At 38.1% G+C, this 17,449-nt stretch overlaps 3 protein-coding genes across 6 annotated transcripts in view; 2 read left to right on the top strand and 1 right to left on the bottom strand.

Moving 5' to 3' along the window:
- The first annotated feature begins 809 nt into the window (after window positions 1-809).
- Window positions 810-6,177, top strand: LOC111263827 (uncharacterized). Of its 4 annotated transcripts, none has more exons than XM_022839226.2 (4): window positions 810-1,079; window positions 2,457-2,894; window positions 3,071-3,198; window positions 3,353-6,177. In XM_022839226.2, the coding sequence occupies exons 2-4, from the start codon at window positions 2,505-2,507 to the stop codon at window positions 5,466-5,468; spliced, it is 2,634 nt and encodes an 877-aa protein (XP_022694961.1). In that variant the 5' UTR covers window positions 810-1,079; window positions 2,457-2,504; the 3' UTR covers window positions 5,469-6,177. The 4 variants fall into 4 exon arrangements, with proteins under 4 accessions (XP_022694961.1, XP_086825926.1, XP_086825928.1 ...); XM_086969800.1 differs by lacking the exon at window positions 810-1,079 and adding an exon at window positions 1,288-1,469; XM_086969802.1 differs by lacking the exon at window positions 810-1,079 and adding an exon at window positions 2,090-2,106.
- A 251-nt stretch (window positions 6,178-6,428) lies between these two features.
- rt (Protein O-mannosyltransferase rt) lies at window positions 6,429-12,755 on the bottom strand. Its single transcript, XM_022839230.2, has 10 exons — window positions 12,663-12,755; window positions 11,878-12,077; window positions 11,216-11,393; window positions 10,281-10,966; window positions 9,746-10,034; window positions 9,211-9,407; window positions 8,583-8,718; window positions 8,114-8,333; window positions 7,729-7,903; window positions 6,429-7,273 (listed from the first exon to the last, which is right to left on the bottom strand). The coding sequence occupies exons 1-10, from the start codon at window positions 12,753-12,755 to the stop codon at window positions 7,078-7,080; spliced, it is 2,370 nt and encodes a 789-aa protein (XP_022694965.1). The 3' UTR covers window positions 6,429-7,077.
- Window positions 12,756-13,142: 387 nt separating this feature from the next.
- The window catches only part of ohgt (E3 ubiquitin ligase component cereblon), a 9,092-nt gene continuing 4,785 nt past the window's right edge, over window positions 13,143-17,449 (top strand). Inside the window, exons 1-4 of the mRNA XM_086969804.1 lie at window positions 13,143-13,234; window positions 16,569-16,770; window positions 16,896-17,037; window positions 17,330-17,443. Coding sequence (XP_086825930.1) covers window positions 16,634-16,770; window positions 16,896-17,037; window positions 17,330-17,443 — 393 coding nt within the window. The 5' untranslated portion in view covers window positions 13,143-13,234; window positions 16,569-16,633. The remainder of the gene's footprint in view (window positions 13,235-16,568; window positions 16,771-16,895; window positions 17,038-17,329; window positions 17,444-17,449) is intronic.

Genomic DNA, 17,449 nt, shown 5'->3' with positions numbered 1-17,449 from the left:
ATCTGTACGGTTTCTTGCTGAAGACACTTTTTAGCATGTTGAACGCAGAAGTTAAATTCCTACCTGCTGTAGGTAGTGTTATCCAAGTTCACAAAAAATGTTCATCGCCTGAAAGAACAGTATATTCAGACAGGAAACGTGTATATATATATATATATATACATTTTACAAACAGGTTTTACAAACAAATGGATTAAAAAAAGCGACCATTAAACTTTGCAATAAGAATTACAGTAATCTAAAATTGCGTTCTAACATTTAGCACTCAAAAATTTAAAACACGTTGATCTTATTCCAATACTTAGTTATAGTGTATGCTTTGTATAAAACAAACGAATTTTAAGGAAATACTCGATCGTCTTGCTCGGTCGACTCTTGAAATATATGGTAATGCAAGATCGTACAATAATTATGTTTATTTTACTTTGTCTTCTAAATAGTCCCATATCTTTGTTTTAACGTTTTTGTTTTAAATTAACTTCGGGAAAAAATTAAAAACCGAGAAAATATACTAATTGTAGTATAGTAAAACATGGTATATAACTCGTTTTTGCCATAATTAACAAGCAATCGCAGTTCATTTTTGACAACGATCCTCCGTAGACAGTTAGGCTGGTGAAAAAGCGTCTACTCTATCCTGACGTATTTTTTATTTTAATTGGGCCTCAGCTTCATCATGAACTGAAACTTAATGTAGAATGAGGACTGTCATTGGTTCGTTGTTCTATTATGAGTACATTCCTGAATACATGAATTCATTCATTCATTCATTCGTTTGTTGGTGTTTTGTTGATTTCTCGCGCCTACAAGAGGCGCGTAAATTTTTGCCGGAGTGAAGTGATGGAACTTGCTAGAAAGCAATGAAGTGAACTACGCAGTAATAGATGTTCGTGGCTTAGTTCTATTAGACGTAGTCCAATCGTCCAATCACAAAGAAAAGTGGCGAAGTTTGATTTTATGGTGGTCTTGCACTTGATCTTAGTGTCTTCAAAGTAGAAAGTTCTTTTGTGGACTTTTGTTTAGATTACGTACTGGTTGATGCAGAGGAAACGTTTTTGTTAGTGGAGCATTTAGCAACGGTGAGATTTAATTTTAGGTCTTTTCGTCATCACAGAGACGTTATAGACTCAAACCTACTTCGTCTAAAGCTGACGGTCAAAACCGAGATCGAGGCCTTCAAAAAAAATTACCCTAGCATCGTTCCCGTATTTCTTCGTGTTTTCATATTGACACGGTGTATGGAGTCTGCAGCAGCTGATATTTCCATTGTCGCTGAAACAGAACACGGTGGAATAGCACTTGTGGTTTTTACAATCAGCACAGGAACTATCTATTTAGCTCTTGTACGAGTTCGACGGGTAAAAGGAAAAGTAATCGCTTATTGTAATACGATAAAACTGAAATAGAGGATTATGTGGTTACTTCAATAAAGGATAATTAAGCTAATCACAGACGGGATTTGTTAAGAGGTAAGCAGGTAGTTAGGTAAGACTAGCGGCTCGCTTACTACGAAGAGACAAGCTCAAACAAGAATATTATATGCTATCTGGAGAACGAATTACAGTTGCTCTAGTGGCTGGACATCGATAAAACATAAAATGCGTAATAAAGCATTTTATGTCAAAATGGCACGAACTCTGAAAAACGTTACTGCAACTTGCGTACACAAAACAAAAGCAGAGTTCGACCTCACTTTACATGGAACTCATAAATAAACTCATGAAACAATTGCCAAAAATATTGTAGTTCCAAATCTCGGTTAGCCTCGTAAACGCATCAAAACAACATCCCAAAAATTGAATAGAATGATTCGAAAAAATGTAAAACTTAGACACATTAATAAACAACAAATCGTGTAACACGTCTCCTAAGGAAGACCCGAACCATCGACTCTTTGCTTTTAAACACGCTTTTAAAAGTTCGCGCGCTAAGCAGCTGCGCTAACTAGGAGTATGAAAATTATTGGACAAATTCTTACAAAATCAATCATAATTTTTTGTTATTGGATAAAATTGACATATGTCCAACTTATTCGTGGTAAACGGGCGAATTGTTTAATACCATGCTGGATTCATTGTTTGTGAAAAACAAGAACGAAATGTAAAGGTGAAAGCATTTCTAATTGGTATAATTTATAATTCAGTTGATCTGTAAACAATTATGTTTGTCAGCACGCCTAACTTTAACACGATACGAGATGAGCAATTCCAACAGATGCACCATTTCGCTGTTAGAGATTACATTCTTTTTAGGTTCTTAAAGCATTCACTGAACATTTTATGAGTATCATGATGATATAACATTTGCTTTGCTTATATTTTTTTCGTGTTCATTAATTTATGCTTCCAAATATCAATGAACCTACAAGACTCAGCTAAGCAATAATAATCGACCTTGAATATTGTAGAAATTCTTTTATTTTGACACAAGCTCTATACGTTTGTTTTCGTTTCCAGTATGCGCCGCTTTTTTTTCCAGTAATAATAAAGGAGTTGTAGGAGACAATGGAGGATGATATCTATGGTGATCTCGAGGTATCGTCCAGTTCATCATCATCGTCTTCATTGTCGACGTCGTCTTCATCGACTTCAGCGTCGTCAAACAACAAGAAAAAGCAAGGCAAAAAAGAGTCTGAAAGCCAACCAGAGAGAATTCACCTAACATCTTTAGCTGGCAATGATGGAAGTGACCATACCACGGTGCAAGAGAAGCTTGCCTCAAAATCTTCCCCAAAAAAGAGTAGGCAAAAGGATGAAGATGATGGCCTCGATTCAATGGACCTTATGGACGAAGGACTCACAAATAAGTTCAAGGAAACAGCCAAAAATAAAATGAGAAATCCGGATAAGAACAGGCCACCACCAACAAGGGTTAACCATATACAAGTAGAAAAGGTTTGTAACTACTATGAATGGATTTTATATGCTTTATTTTATGTTTGATATATAGTTTTATTGCTGCCATGCATGTCGTGTATTCACATGTAGTGGAGATATTCGCCAAGGTTTAACGCAGGTTATTAATCTAAGGTTATTAATCTAAAACATATAATTTCACTTATTATTTATAGCTCAAACATGAGATCGGACTACTGAAAAAAGCGAACCACCAGTTGGAGATAAACCTCGCTCTCCTGTACAAATCGTCGCATCACATTATTACCCTGAAGGACAAGGAGCTGAGCAAATTAAAGAGCAAGTTAGTTGCTGTGCTAATTTGTTGTTTATTACACTTCAGTTTCACTTTAGAATGTACTTCAATAGAAATCAAAACGTTTTATTCTCTCAAATAATTATTTTACAGTAATAGTAAGAGCTAACGTCGGGTAACTCTTTGGTCGTTCCATTTGCAGGTACGATGCCTTGTGCTTTCGAAGGAAGCTAGCGCAGGATTGTGCCAAGCCATTGCCTTCGATAGTTCCTCAAATGCCGGGTAATTATGAGCCTCATTCAGCTCCACAAGTGCCACGACAGCCAGATCATTCCCAGAAAGTAACCCCATTTGTTTTTGTAGACAGTAGGCAGAGTATGCGCGAGGAGCTTGATACACTTCGAAATTATCTACCAAAGCATTCCCAAAGAGCGGTTTCGGAAAGCTCCAGTAAGAGTCAGGAATCCACAGGTCAAGGAAGCGAACGGAAAAAATCATCTGAGTTTGAAGAGTCTCGACTGTGTAAAGAAAACAATGAAAGATGCTACAATAGTAAAAACGATAAACGAAAAGATAGCCATAGACGAAGTACATCGCATTCCGACAGGCCCCCACGGAGGGACAGCAGAGACCGACGTGAGCGCGATAAACACCCTCAGAGGGATAGTTATGGAAAGAATCAAAGGGAACAAAAAGCTGTGGTTAATCGAAGAGAAGAAAGGCTAAGTCAAGAAATATCCTACAGGAGAAATGGTAAACATGGCGATACAGGAGATTCGAATCGAAAACGAAAAGTAGAGCAGGAGACAGAAAATTCCAAAAGACAGCGGACGAACGAGCGAAAAACACGTGAGCGTATATGCAGGCTTGTTTCAACCAAAACTGAAAAAGATGAAGCGAAAATCAGTGACGGTCGATCGTTGTCTAGGTCGGAACGACACTTCAGGAGAACGGTGAGTCCCCAAATGAAGAATCGTCGCACTTCCCCAAAGACCGAGGCCCGTGCAAACGCAACCAAAGAAGATGACTCTAAAAAACCATCTGTTTACGAAGAATCTTCAGTGGAGTTTCATGTGAAAACGCGTGTTTCTCAAAACCAAAGTCCTGAATACGAGCAGTTAAAAGAAGATGGCGAAATTTCTGAATCAGAAAGCGAAAGTTTATTGCAAAAAGTTCAAGAGTTATGCAGATCTCCAAGGAAGTCTGCGCGTACGACAAATGCATCCACCCGACGCCGTGCAACTTCGCTAGAATCGAAATCAAAAGCAGAGGAACGACGGGTAAGAAGCAGGTCCTTTCAAAGACATTCTAGTCCTAGTACCAAGCTTTGCAACAAACAGAAAAGCCCTCATAAGAACAAAGTTTCACAAGAAGTGGACTGTCACAAATCTCGTGACGTGGGTAATCTTAATCTATCTGCACAGAAGCCTTCCCGAGAACCTAAAACAAGAAAAGGTTCCTCCACTATCCCCAGAGCTCCACTGGAAAAAAAATCGCCAACCCATAAACTTTCACGGTCCTCAGAAAACGAAAAAGGCGTTGCCGGTTGTACAACACCAACAGCTAGAAGAAGTCCACGAAAATTAATTCTAGATCATAGTGAGGGATTAGTCATGAAGAACCCCAATTTCTCGCATATTAGCCCCACCAGTAGTGAATCTCCGAAGGCACAGTCAATACTACGAGGCCATCCATGCAAAATTCCGTCGAGAATGACAGATGAGACAGAAGACCCTCGTAACCCAAAAAAAGTAAATGAAATGCAACTTTTTTTGGCCATTCCACGGTATCTGGTTCAAGAGTCAGAGGAGACGAACTCACAATATAATACCGAACAAGAGCTCTATAAGAATAACAGAGGAAGGCAATTAGAGACTGAAATTATAGAACTAGTTAATACACCACAGCGTCGTTCCCCACGTAAGAAGCCCCGGCCTTTGACCGGTTGTCCGGCTGATGGAGCAGATTCACCGGCAAGTGTTCAACTGCCCTGTGATTTTAGTTTCCTTGACCAAGTGCCGCTTAGAACACGAACGAGTCTAAATAGTGATAACGATAAGCCATTGACCCCAACTCTCAGTCCGACGTCCTCTTCGGTAACGCCCACCGGATCCAATTCGCGACTCATTGGGCAGCAGGTACTACTCCATCGCGAAACTTTCGAATGGCATGAAGCACATTTTACTCCTTTAGATACATCTACAGTACCAGAAACACCGGGAAAAGAGTATGATGGGACTCCGTTAATGACAGCTGTAAAGAATGGCAGAACAGCAGATGACGTCGGAAGAACTCTCTACTTTGATAAGGTCACGTAAGAGAGGCAATGTCGCCTCAGTGTTGGAAAACATTGCTTTTAGAATAGGCCAATCTTTATTGCTGTTCTAATGAAATACATATTGCAGCCAACTACATACACTATATAGATATATATATAGCAACACACAGTTATACAGCTAGATGGATTCACTTTGTGAAGAACGCAAACGTGAGCACATTTTCTGTTTTTACGAGGATGAGTAATCATCAGCTAGTTGTTGAATGGTGATTAGTGATAGCTGCATAATCGCTAGCTGAAGAATATAGCGCGAGGTTAACGAAAACAAGGAAAAAGTTATACGAGGCCACTCTTGAGACAGGCAGTTTTTTAATCTTTGCAACTGCCGAAAGCTGTCTCGTTCAGGTCTTGATTGTGTTTAACGAAACCAAAAGTACTGCTAAGCAAGGCCGTATGATAACTGTACATTTTTTGTAGACTACAGCGGTTGGTCTCTATTCAGTAATTTAGTTCATAGATGAACACGTAAAAGATATAACATATACGCAGCAGTCTTGTGTATTCATTAACATAATGAACTATTATTATATATTTATGAACATATCATTATTGCAACCAGAAAGACCAAAGCTACGGTTTGGCTCGAAGAAGAATTGGAATGAGCACACCCTCAATAAATAGACAAGGAGTGAATGTATAATAATTCAAATTAATCTAGTCAATTTATAAGGATACACACTACGTCATCACTTACGTTATGTTGCCTTTTGTCTTTGGACTCTGTTGTTCTTCTATGCATTAAGTATTGCGTGCCTTCATAATAAGCTGGCGTCTCGAAATATTAATGACCGATAGCTTAATCATATGGTCAAGATTCACCGGCAGCAAAGTTTACGGAAAGAGTAGATATTCCATACCGAATACAACTTCTACATTAGCTTCTATAAAGTAGCTGGTGGAGTGTTCATCACTGACTACCTAAAAAATAGAACGCACAAGCCACTATAACGTATGCTTTTTATGTAATTTAGGATGTAATTTTTTGCATATTAGGATATTTTCCTGAAATTATACACTTAATAGCATTACATAGTTGTATTTAGTAAAATATTTGAAAAAGTACCGCTAATTTGTGTAAATATTGCAGATTTATATGTACTTACTTTTTTATTCTAACTATTATGGTTATATATTTACAGTGTTCGAATGAATAAATCACTAGATTTGTATGTGTGTGTCTAGCTACTAGGTAAAACTGTCACAACAAAAAATAACCTACCATACGTTTACTCAAGCATATGTAATGAACCATTAGCCAGTTTGAGTACTATTCTCTAAGACCTAATGAGTTGAGCTTGGCGCGGTAAGCTACTCCGTTTATGGCAAGAGGTACGATGAGTTACCTAATTTTTTTACATAATATATCCATAGATTTACTATTCGCTTAGTCCCTTATACAACTTTGTTGTCATACTACTGCGACAGGTTTCCGTTTGGGTTAGCTGAATTTTAATAACCTAGTCTTCGATAATTTTTAATACCAATAAAATCCCAAACACTACTAGGCACTTCGACAGCTATTGGGCTAAAAGCACATTGTGTCATGATTGACATGTCAGCCTGTAACATAGACGCTTCAAGACTCCAGATTATCTGCGATGAACGATGAATTGCCACGAATCAAGCCACCGCAACCGTTCGATGTCCTGCGGACTTAATGAATACGTGCCATAAGCGAATGTCACGTAATGGAAAGCTGTCCACAAAACTAATAAAAGCCAGGAGAAAACCCCTACGTAAAACGCTCGTGAGACCCAAGCATGACGCGTGCCGCTAAGAAAGGTACTGCAAAAGCAAAACAATGTTAGTGACGAGTACAAACACAACACACTAACAGCATCCGTTCAGTGCACTCTCGTTACTGTTAACATTAGTTATGAGAGAATAAGGTACCTTGGAGTAGATAAACGTTCCGTCGTCCTTAAGATTTTATTTCGAGAAAATGTAATGGAATATATGTACTTCTACAGATTTGCTGTAATGATCTAAAACGAAATATATAACCCAAATTGTTTTTAGGTAGCCTATAGAATGTGTCTAATCAGAAAAGCAATCCATGTATAGGCTTTGTGAATTGAAAGCCCTAGATTTATTTCACAATAGATTAAGTTAATCGTGGTAATTTCAATACCATTATCTGGAAAAGTTAGATTTGTATGTCTTACAGTGGAATACGTAAAATGAGTCCTCCTGAAACTAACTGCGTATGAACGGTTGAGTTGTGAGTAACTGGTCCTTACCTAATTAGCTGGTCGGTAAACTGCACGAGAGCTGCAATGAGCATCGGCTTGAATATGGCAGCTGGCAGATAGTGATGGAGGAACAACGAACGATCGCAAAAAAAATATGGAATGAAATTAATCAAGTAGCCTCCAACAAGGACTTCAGCGCACAATAGAACGGCACGAAACATATCTGAAATATGGCAACGGATTTGAGAACGAGACATTATTACCCGTTCTCGTAATCGATGACTTTATAACATCTGATAATAATAGCAAACTGATAGTTTTATTCTACAATATACATAAATTTAATGTAGCTAATATTTAAAGTCTTTATTTTAACTGAGTCAGCCTTTATATAAACCTACGCCTCAGAATTTTTCACAGTAGGGTAACACACCTTCCGGTATATCATAGCACAGTCTTCGCCTACGGAGAAGGCATCCGGCAAGAAGGCCAAGATATAAAGGAACAGCAAGGGAACCGGTCCACCAGAGAATTGGATTTCCTAAAAGGAAAATCTGCGCGTTCGATTCCCCGCTCACCCAGTAGGCAACCCCTCGAAGAAGCAGCGGCCACTCTAATGGAGTAGACGCAAATATATGATCCTCAACATTTTCCTAGCGATTTAATTAAATCGAGTCAATAAAACATTATGTCAATAAACATGCAACTAAAAACATCGATAGTGAAACGTTCGTATTTTGATACATTAAAAATATGATGCCATATTTTAAATTCCAAATTTCAATATGAAACGAGGTTGATACATTTATGAAATGAATGGAGCAAATATGATAGTACCATTCAGATATATTTGGTCTACATAGTCAACCTATCTTGTAGTTGATACTACATAATTAACTTACATTATCAGCAACGAGCATCTTATACTGAAGTTCAATAAACTTCTGCCAGAAGGTTAGCTTAGTTGGCTCCAACGGCACAAATTCAGCGGTAACAAGATCCAGCTCCCTTTCTTTCTCGTCTTTCTTTTTTGTGTATCTAAAAATTACATGAAGTCAAATATTATAAAGATTTAAATAGTTTCATATTTGGCTCATAATGTAAGTTCAGTTGAACTATGACAAATATTTCAAACTCTACTTCTGCAGCTGTGTTAACAGAACAACTGGCAGGTTGGCCACAAAAGGGAAGTGTTTTTTTCCAGATTTGAGGCTAATATTATCGCATCCTGAAATTTAGTAGGCAGGCACATAGTTACTCCGGATACTATCGTGAAGATATCATTTAATCTCACTCAGACGAAGGAACAGAGTGTATATTCTGGCCTATTACGTAAATTGATTTGGCGCTCATAAACATATTTAATAGATGCGTGTACAAAATGCTAACGTTTCATTTTAAAGCGGCATATTTTCAAACAAAAGGACGATCCTATCGTTCCCTGTTTTCGATCTAGATTTAATCATGTTCATTCAAAACAGAATTTGTATTTGACCATATTTTTGTTGTTTAGTTTTTCTACTGGCTTACCTATGCTCCTCGACATTCCAGATAGTGTCATCTTGTTCGATCGAGCGATCGGTGACGACCTCGTGCTGATTAAAGCCCCATTCAGGTAACTGTTTACCCGAAAATTTAAGAGCTTGTCCAGAATCAACGTGAACTAGCCGAACTTGCGAATGTATTGTTAGCCAGTAGTCACCCATTCTATCCCTGTTTAGAATTTCCTAAAAATTGGCAAAGAAATAACACGCATATAGCAAAATTGTTGACGCACATAGCGAGTTACTACTAAATTATTCGCATACAAGCCATACAATGTCAAACATAAAAATAATTGAACAGTCCCAGATGGAACTAATGACTTAGCGCATTTACCGCTAAATGAGTATAGCCTACCTACTTTATTGGAAGGTCGACAAAAAATAGGGTAATACTTAACAGCCAGCTTCCTTTCAACACTACTTCAACTAAACTACTAATTACTATTTCAACTAAATACAGAGAGAGTTCACATAGATACCCGTGTAGGACATGGCAAATGCTCTCTTTTTCGAACACTTACGACCTTCCAGTTGGTGTGTGGCGGAAATCGTGTTATGTTATAGTCAATGAAACAGGACACTTCCTGAAAAGCTGGACTCATTGGGGATGCAACGTCATGTGAATTCAGTAGCCGCATCGTGATGCCATGAGCGAACTGTATGATGTCACCATGCCGGATGCGGTCGATAGGCTCCGCTACAACAAGGTCGGCAATGTCTGGCCGCTTCACAATCCACCAGTTGTTCACGTCTTTGTATGAATAACACGTCACCTGCTGCTGATGTGATGAACCTCGTCCATCCGGATATCTGAAGATTCACTCCAACAGCATACAGAAACCAAAAATGCCTGACGTTAAGAGGGTACTGAACAGCAGCATCCCTAAACGTTAACATCGATATATCCAAAACGAGATGTCGTGATAATTAGGTTTGGTCGTTTCGTCAGATAACTATCTTGTTCTATCTTTACTCCATTTCTTCTTAGTCTAATCTCCGTATATAACCATTAACTATATCAGTACTGTGTTTTTTCTTTCAAGTTATCCAGCTTACCGAAGTGGATACAGTTCATTATGAGAATGCAGCCAGCACGTCCTTCCAAGAGAGTGCCTAAGAGTGATTTGCGATCCATGAGCTATATAGTTCGGCTGCCCTTTAGTGATGCTCGCCAGCCCGCCCTCTAAACTCGCCTGAAATCCACTTGTCATGATGGTGTCGTGAGGGCCCGCTTTAGTCAAAATGCTCAAGTGTATATAAAATACCGATAGGTAAATGGCGAGCGGAACAAGAGTGAACACCGTGATCCTTAACAGAGCATGCAGCATCAGAAGACGATCTGATAATGACTTGTCTGGTAACATGTCCCACAGATTGCGAATTAAGATGTATGCGCCTAACACAAGGGACAACCCGCCGACGTACTTGACGCACATGGCACATGCGAATGATCCCGCACCTACAGCAAGATAACCCCACCAGCTAGGGCCAAACCATTTGCGTCGAGGCAGCCTACGGAACTTAAGTACACAGAAAAGACCCAGCATAGAGAAAAACATCAGAATTGTTTCCATTAGTACGAATCGGCTTTGTGTCAGCAAGGCTGTATCTGCAAGAAGTAGCAGCCCAGCGAATGTTCCAGTTGCTTTTGAGAGTCCGAGAAGAAGGCAGATTCGATAGGACAGTGGCACGAGGAGACTTCCGAAAATGGCTGGAACAAGTCGCAATCCGAATATAGGTACCTATGACGAAAACATTAGAAGTCCCAGTTAGCGGATTGTATGGAAATTACTACTATTGTATGGTGTATCAAAAAATATCTATTAAACGGCATAGCAGTACAGGCAAAGAAAACACTCAGTTGAATTTCATTGTTTCAGCTTCAGCTTAATTTTGAACCTGTCTTTAGAATTTAGGTGAATTTAGGTCTTAAAGCAGTGTGCATAAGGCTAAATTATGCACTAATGCTCCGAATTCATAATATCGCATACCTCAGGCGGGTAGTCTCCTCCGATGCGTTCCAGACCCTGTTGGGATCCCTTTTGCCGATAGCCAACAAAGTAGGCAACTGTAGAGATAATTTGCTTACCAAGAGGCGGTTGAGCATCAAAGAAGAAAGTGTTTGAAGCGTAAAGAGATGCATATTTAACAAAATGAAGTTCATCAAAACTGAAAAAGAGACAATAAATAAATCTGCTAATTACATTAGCCGATATTTTGAAGTACAAGTTTTACATGAATTACAATAAAACACTGGACGTTAACTTTGAATCAGATGCAAATGCTTGCCATGTCTGATTAACTGTGTTAAGCTACCGCAAGTGTGGTCCGTGTGTTTGAGACAATTGTGATCACTGTAACATTTTTTGAAATAAGGATACACTTTAGCCTAGGTACGTTTATAAACCCGCATACGTATCATACGTATGCGGCTTTACAAAGCTTTTAAGATCACCTTTCGTACAATGCAAGACTCCAGTCTGGCTTTGTCGGAAGTATCTGGGGTGTACTAAATCGCCAAACTTAAAGCGGTCATAGTAATAATCTATTTACTGATAGAACAAGAGAGACATTCATTTAACTAATTCTGTGTCGCCGGTTTCGAGCAGTTTATAAGGCCCGACAACTGAATGGAGAACAACAAAATACTTACACAACAGCTCTTGGGTATTCGAGTCTGTATAAGCGAGTAGCAAGAGCGATAAGGAAGAACCCGATCAACGGTCCGTCAAGAGTGATCTGAATCTCGAAAAGGCCGCTTTGAGATCTGAAGAACAATCCATCGCACTTCGAAGTCTGCTTTTCAACATCATTTTGCAAAGCATCCTTTCGGTAACACCCATCTTTTAATACCTGTAAATTCATAGTATTCACCAAGTGAAATGTATTGTTGGTCATTGAGCGAGAGTTTCGATTGTATGCTTTGATTTTATTGAGAAGAGATACATTAATAATTATCAATGTGTTACGCTCAACGTACGAGTATCTGATTAAGTTGAATGACATTAGACGGCTCAATAGCTCTTTGTTATTTCGTAGCTGCTTTTAAACGTTATCCAACGATAATTTCTCAAAAAGGATTCAAAGCTTTCTGAGAACTATTGAAATAATAATAATAATTAAATATACGGTAAAGTCATCAATCACCACAGAAATATACGCATTTTATTAATTTGCTGTGAGACTTATCTGATAACAAAGGCCTACAGCACAGTGTGTACCGTTTTCGCCGATCGGGCGATATTTTTTTATTTTAGATATTCGGTGTATTGTACTTTTTACACATCCACGCTAATTTCCAGTTTATTCTGAACTGTGATACAGAATTTACGACAAACTATACATGGAGGCCGGACGTTATAGAAAAGGAAACATGGCAATGTTGCTTTGTTTAACGATAAACATTCTTGCTTTATTCTTATTTATGCTGTCACTCACATTCGTTTCTTTTGTTAGATCACCATCGTCTTTTTTATCTTGACATTTGTTTTCCTTATTGACAGGAGCTGCCTTACGTACTTTCATATCCATTTTGATTATCGTTAGCTATCAGTTTTAGCTCACTTTTCGAACTATGATGTTCACATTTACTTAATACATTTCGAAGGTACAGAAGAACAACACCGGTATACGATATTCACTAATACTGATTGAACACACTTCACTCCACCTGTACGCTAATTCATTTGGATTATTTAAAAGGTCCCTGTTAAATACTATCTAGGTACACTGGTTACTTCTGGGAGGTATCTACTTGTTGTAGCCGTGTTCGACCACTTCTGTGCAACAGCGAGCTTTAGTGGCACCATCACCTGTGAATGTCTTCGTGGCGACTCCTCTGGGATACCGAGCTAAAATCTGGTGGAAAGGGTGGCCAGGTCTTCGAATAGAAGTGACCCACCGACACTGATGATCTTCGAAGCCATATGGAGTCGCTAGTTTTTGTTGGTCGTCGTAAGCGCCTTCTGTGTGGCATGTTCTGATCCGATTGTAGGAAAGGAAAATCGATTGTAAGTTCCATTCATGATTCGAGACACCGTCTAACAGGACTATGAAAACAGAATGTTATTCACGTTCAAAGTGTCGTACCCGTTGGATTTACACCTAATAACGGAATGGAGTGCAAGCACAGCACATCTTCATACTCAGCTGATTCTAGCTTTCCCAGCGGCTATTAGACATCATCGCCGAACCGATTCTGGCTAGAGTTCATGCGGCGGTCTGTCATTATACATCAGTGAAATGATTTGATGTCATCCAAATTTATTTATCTCACTGTAAGCTGCGACCATCTGAACACGGTGCTGGGGGACCTTTGATTCCATCGTCTATTCTAATCTATTTTGGCAGAATTCGAATACGTTTTGCTGTTGGTAAATTGAAATAAATCGCGTACCAGACACGCGGATTCTAAAGTAAGAACATAGAAATCTACGCTTATAATTTTAATATGTAATAAATTTTAGCCTATTACAAGCGAATCCGGCCTAGTGCACCACACGTAGTTCCAATTTGTCTAGGATCAATTCACGAGGGTGAAGTCCTTACTCAGTTTCTGCATTTTCAGTATTTGGATTATAATTCTACGACACATTATATTTGAAATTCCAGTCTTGACCGACAAGGCCCTTATATTAGAAGCCCTGCTCTCGTGGGAAGCATTCTCGATTTTGTTTTTGTTCTTGTTCTTCGGATCCCGATATTCGGTCACCTCTTCACTGTCTCTCAGCGCTTCGATAGCTACTCTCAAAACGTTTGCGTCATTTAAATAGTGCGCTTTCATTTAAAACCTTATTATTTGGAGTGTTCACCAAACCTTAATGAAATCATGTACTGCAGCTTTCGGGGAACAAAAACTTCACAACTAAGCGTTAATTTTTCAGTCTGAAATATGTCTTTGTTTTGGACTAATTTATCTTTGAGTAAATCTCACAAGTTTCTAGAATGGCGAAGTATTTATCAGTAAAATGTGTCTGCTGGCGGCGCGTAGTTCAAGAACTATTCAATTTCGAAGTCTGTCGGATTTACCTGCAACAGCCTATTACTATATATGAGGATTGTTGTTTTCAGTAACTGATTGGTTATTACATCTAACATGCATCATTTAGCATATTCAGTGCATGCGTGTACACTAGAACAATTTAATTTTGAAAAAAACTTTGACGGAATAATAGGTAATTTTTATTATATAGATTACTTTTTAATAATTCTTCTACTTAGAGCCAGGGATAACTGCTAAGTATTCGTTGGAGATATGAAGTTCCCTGTAGCGTTAAAATAGATAGTCCTACGATGATGACCAATTATAGATACCCTAGAAATTCACGTACATGTAAATCAGATTTTTGTTATGAATTTAGCAAATAGAAACGAACGCCGCTTAATTAGAAAATTATTTTATAAAATGTTCAATATCTATGTTCCACGTGGTTGAACGTCAATTTTATAAATGAGAGGGCTCATCCGACAGTTGTTAAAATTAGCGTGTAAAACTTAGGAGCATAGTAGCAAAGAACCACAACCATACAATTTTTGCAACATGTTGAAAATATCTTTATTTTTGAAGTCAAACCCAAATACAGCTATTTCATTCAAATCCTCTTCAGATAGTTACTTTGACGTACAAAATACTTGCTAAAAAGAAATCATGACTGTATTGAAACTAAATATACTTAACCTAGTATATTTGGTTTTGACACACTTATGATTTCCTCGTGTATTAGTATCAGTTAGAATTTATGAGCATGATTTAAAGTCTTTTAATGCGGGTATTTAATGCGTATAATTCTTAAACCCTCTGATCTGAGTATTAACCACAACGTAACTGAAAAGTATATATGTGTATTTATACAGCTTGGAGGTTATGCGGAGAGACATGTTGGGCATTCAGACAGCAAAGTATTCTCAGTTTATCATTTTCACTATAGGTTTTGCATAATTCAAAATATAAGGTTATTTTAGGAAGGCTGAGCTACAACTAGTGTAAACCGATGATATATATGTGTTGGGAACAGAACTATTGTTATAAGCCAAAGGTGCAAGCATCGACGGTCATGTAGTAAGCAATTTACGGAACCGCCCGCTGCAAAACTGGGTGTAAATAAACATTCATCCATTCAGGATGACATAAATAAAAACGTCGTATAGCTGGAGGAGACAATATTTAGAGTGTAAGTATTGCAAGCTTTACTTTTGTTGTGAATCGCGGGAGAGGCTGCACTTGAGCAAGGACAACGCGTATATTAGTCGAACTGTCCATGAACTAATTGTGAGGATAACTTAAAGTAACTGTGTTGTGCAAAAACTGTGCGTTAGAACTATTTCAGATGTGACAAATCTCGTAGGTAGAGAGAGTTTCGAACCAGAAAACCTCGTTGTCTCCTTTAGCATGCAGACTGAACGTTTCAGAGAGGAAGGATCATAAATAATGAATGAAGAACATCAGTTTTTTGTCATAAGTATAAATAGGTAGCATAGATATCTACATATTGCAATTTCAAAATATACATATACACGGCAACATAAAAGAAATAAAGATTATGCTAATAGGATTTTATTTCAGTATGATATGTGATATAGATTCCAATTGAGAATTTTTAGAGTGTCCCTTATTAGGTGGTTATAGCGATAAAGCATTTAATAGAACTATAATATATACAGGATAATATTATGCGCAAGTTGGCATCAAATATTGGTGAAGGTTACAAAAAGTGCGACGAGTTCATCCACTTTCGATAATCTTGATCTTAACTTAGATTCTTTTGATTCTAAAACAATTTTCCCTAGCTATTGAACAAATCTACCATTTTACGTAGTGTTTTCATAAAGTTACTGATTTTGGTCTTCACATAAAGACCTAGTATTATAACGCTTCTATCGACTACCAAGAAAGACACCGCTGCGACGCAGCCGCCCTCCTGATCTAAACTCGGCAACAACTGACGAAATTGCCTGCTTAATCTTGTTCTCTAAAGCTATACAGAGTAATGTGTTGTATTTCGCCCGATCAGAAAAGGTTTTCATCGAGAAAATCCAACATTTTTTTTTAATTACAACCAATATAAAGGTTAGAATCTATTAACAATAGCCTAAAATAAAATTGACTAAGAAGAGAAAATGTCAACACTGTAAAATAATCGTATTTGTTTGAAGATTTATACTCTCTGGGAGACGCTAAATAATAGATTCGTTGCGATAAGCAAAGTTACATCATATTCATCCATCATTGTTCTCAAAGTGTACAGCGATATCACGGAGCTCAATACAGGCGTTGCATACTTCCTTTAGATGATAATGATTTATTTAATAAAAACAAACTGCTGAACTGTTTTGTAAATTTTATAGTTCATCCAAGGCACGACACGAACTCTGTTTTTTGTTGGCTTTGGATTGGTTTGAACGCCTCAAACATGAGCGATGAGGAGATGGTTCCCGAAGCCTCGGATGCCGAACCAGCTGAAGAGGAAATTCAGGCCGAAGAATATGATAATGATCTAACAACGGAACATACCTACCTCGGACGAGATCTTGAGACCTTAACTGGCAGGTTAATAGAAAATAGAACATAGAAAAAAAACATAATATTGCTATTTGGTCGATATGCGAATTGAAATAACTGCATCATATAACCCGTACAATTATAAGAGGCGTTCTGTTTATCTTCTTCTTCAGGACGTTTACGGAAGATGGAAGCATACAGTCAATGTTAGTATTTCAAGAGCTCCCAATGCTTATTCCTGGCGAAACTCTCCCTCTGAAATTCTACCATCCGGGAAAAATTAAATTATTAAGCAACGTTATCAAAAGAAAGCAGGTATTATTGTTCTTCAAGCTTCTGTCTCAAGTACTACTATTTTTGACTAGCTGTTGTTGACAATATTAATATTGTTATGCGAACTCCATCGACAAGCATAAAATCGCATTAATTTAGAATATGGCATTGGATTTTAATATTGTCATATACAATACTGTGCGGCTCATTATTTTTAGCTGTTGCACTCAGTTTAAAAGGTGGCTCTTTCGTATGTACGTTTAACTCTATATGGATTAATGATGTTTGCAAGAACCATAGCCGTAGAAATATCTAATATTTTTATGATTATCAGTTATTCGGCGTGCTTCATCCAGGCCAGAAGCAATATGGCACGACAGCGGAGATCCGGAACTACAAGTTAGTAGTACAAGGCAGTGCGGAGCCGCGTCCCTGTCTCACAGTTATAGCGGAA

The sequence above is a fragment of the Varroa jacobsoni genome, unplaced genomic scaffold, assembly GCF_002532875.2.
Source record: "Varroa jacobsoni isolate VJ856 unplaced genomic scaffold, vjacob_1.0 scaffold_793, whole genome shotgun sequence".
Taxonomy (NCBI): domain Eukaryota; kingdom Metazoa; phylum Arthropoda; class Arachnida; order Mesostigmata; family Varroidae; genus Varroa; species Varroa jacobsoni.
This window is presented reverse-complemented; position numbering and strand designations above follow the sequence as displayed.

Coding starts and splice junctions, on each gene's coding strand:
- LOC111263827 (XM_022839226.2), top strand. CDS start 2,505: ATGGAGGATGATATCTATGGTGATCTCGAGGTATCGTCCAGTTCATCA. Junction 2,895..3,070: donor ACCATATACAAGTAGAAAAG/GTTTGTAACTAC, acceptor TATTATTTATAG/CTCAAACATGAGATCGGACT. Junction 3,199..3,352: donor CTGAGCAAATTAAAGAGCAA/GTTAGTTGCTGT, acceptor TTCCATTTGCAG/GTACGATGCCTTGTGCTTTC.
- rt (XM_022839230.2), bottom strand. CDS start 12,755: ATGGATATGAAAGTACGTAAGGCAGCTCCTGTCAATAAGGAAAACAAA. Junction 9,408..9,745: donor CACACACCAACTGGAAGGTC/GTAAGTGTTCGA, acceptor GCCAATTTTTAG/GAAATTCTAAACAGGGATAG. Junction 8,334..8,582: donor AGATGCTCGTTGCTGATAAT/GTAAGTTAATTA, acceptor TTAAATCGCTAG/GAAAATGTTGAGGATCATAT.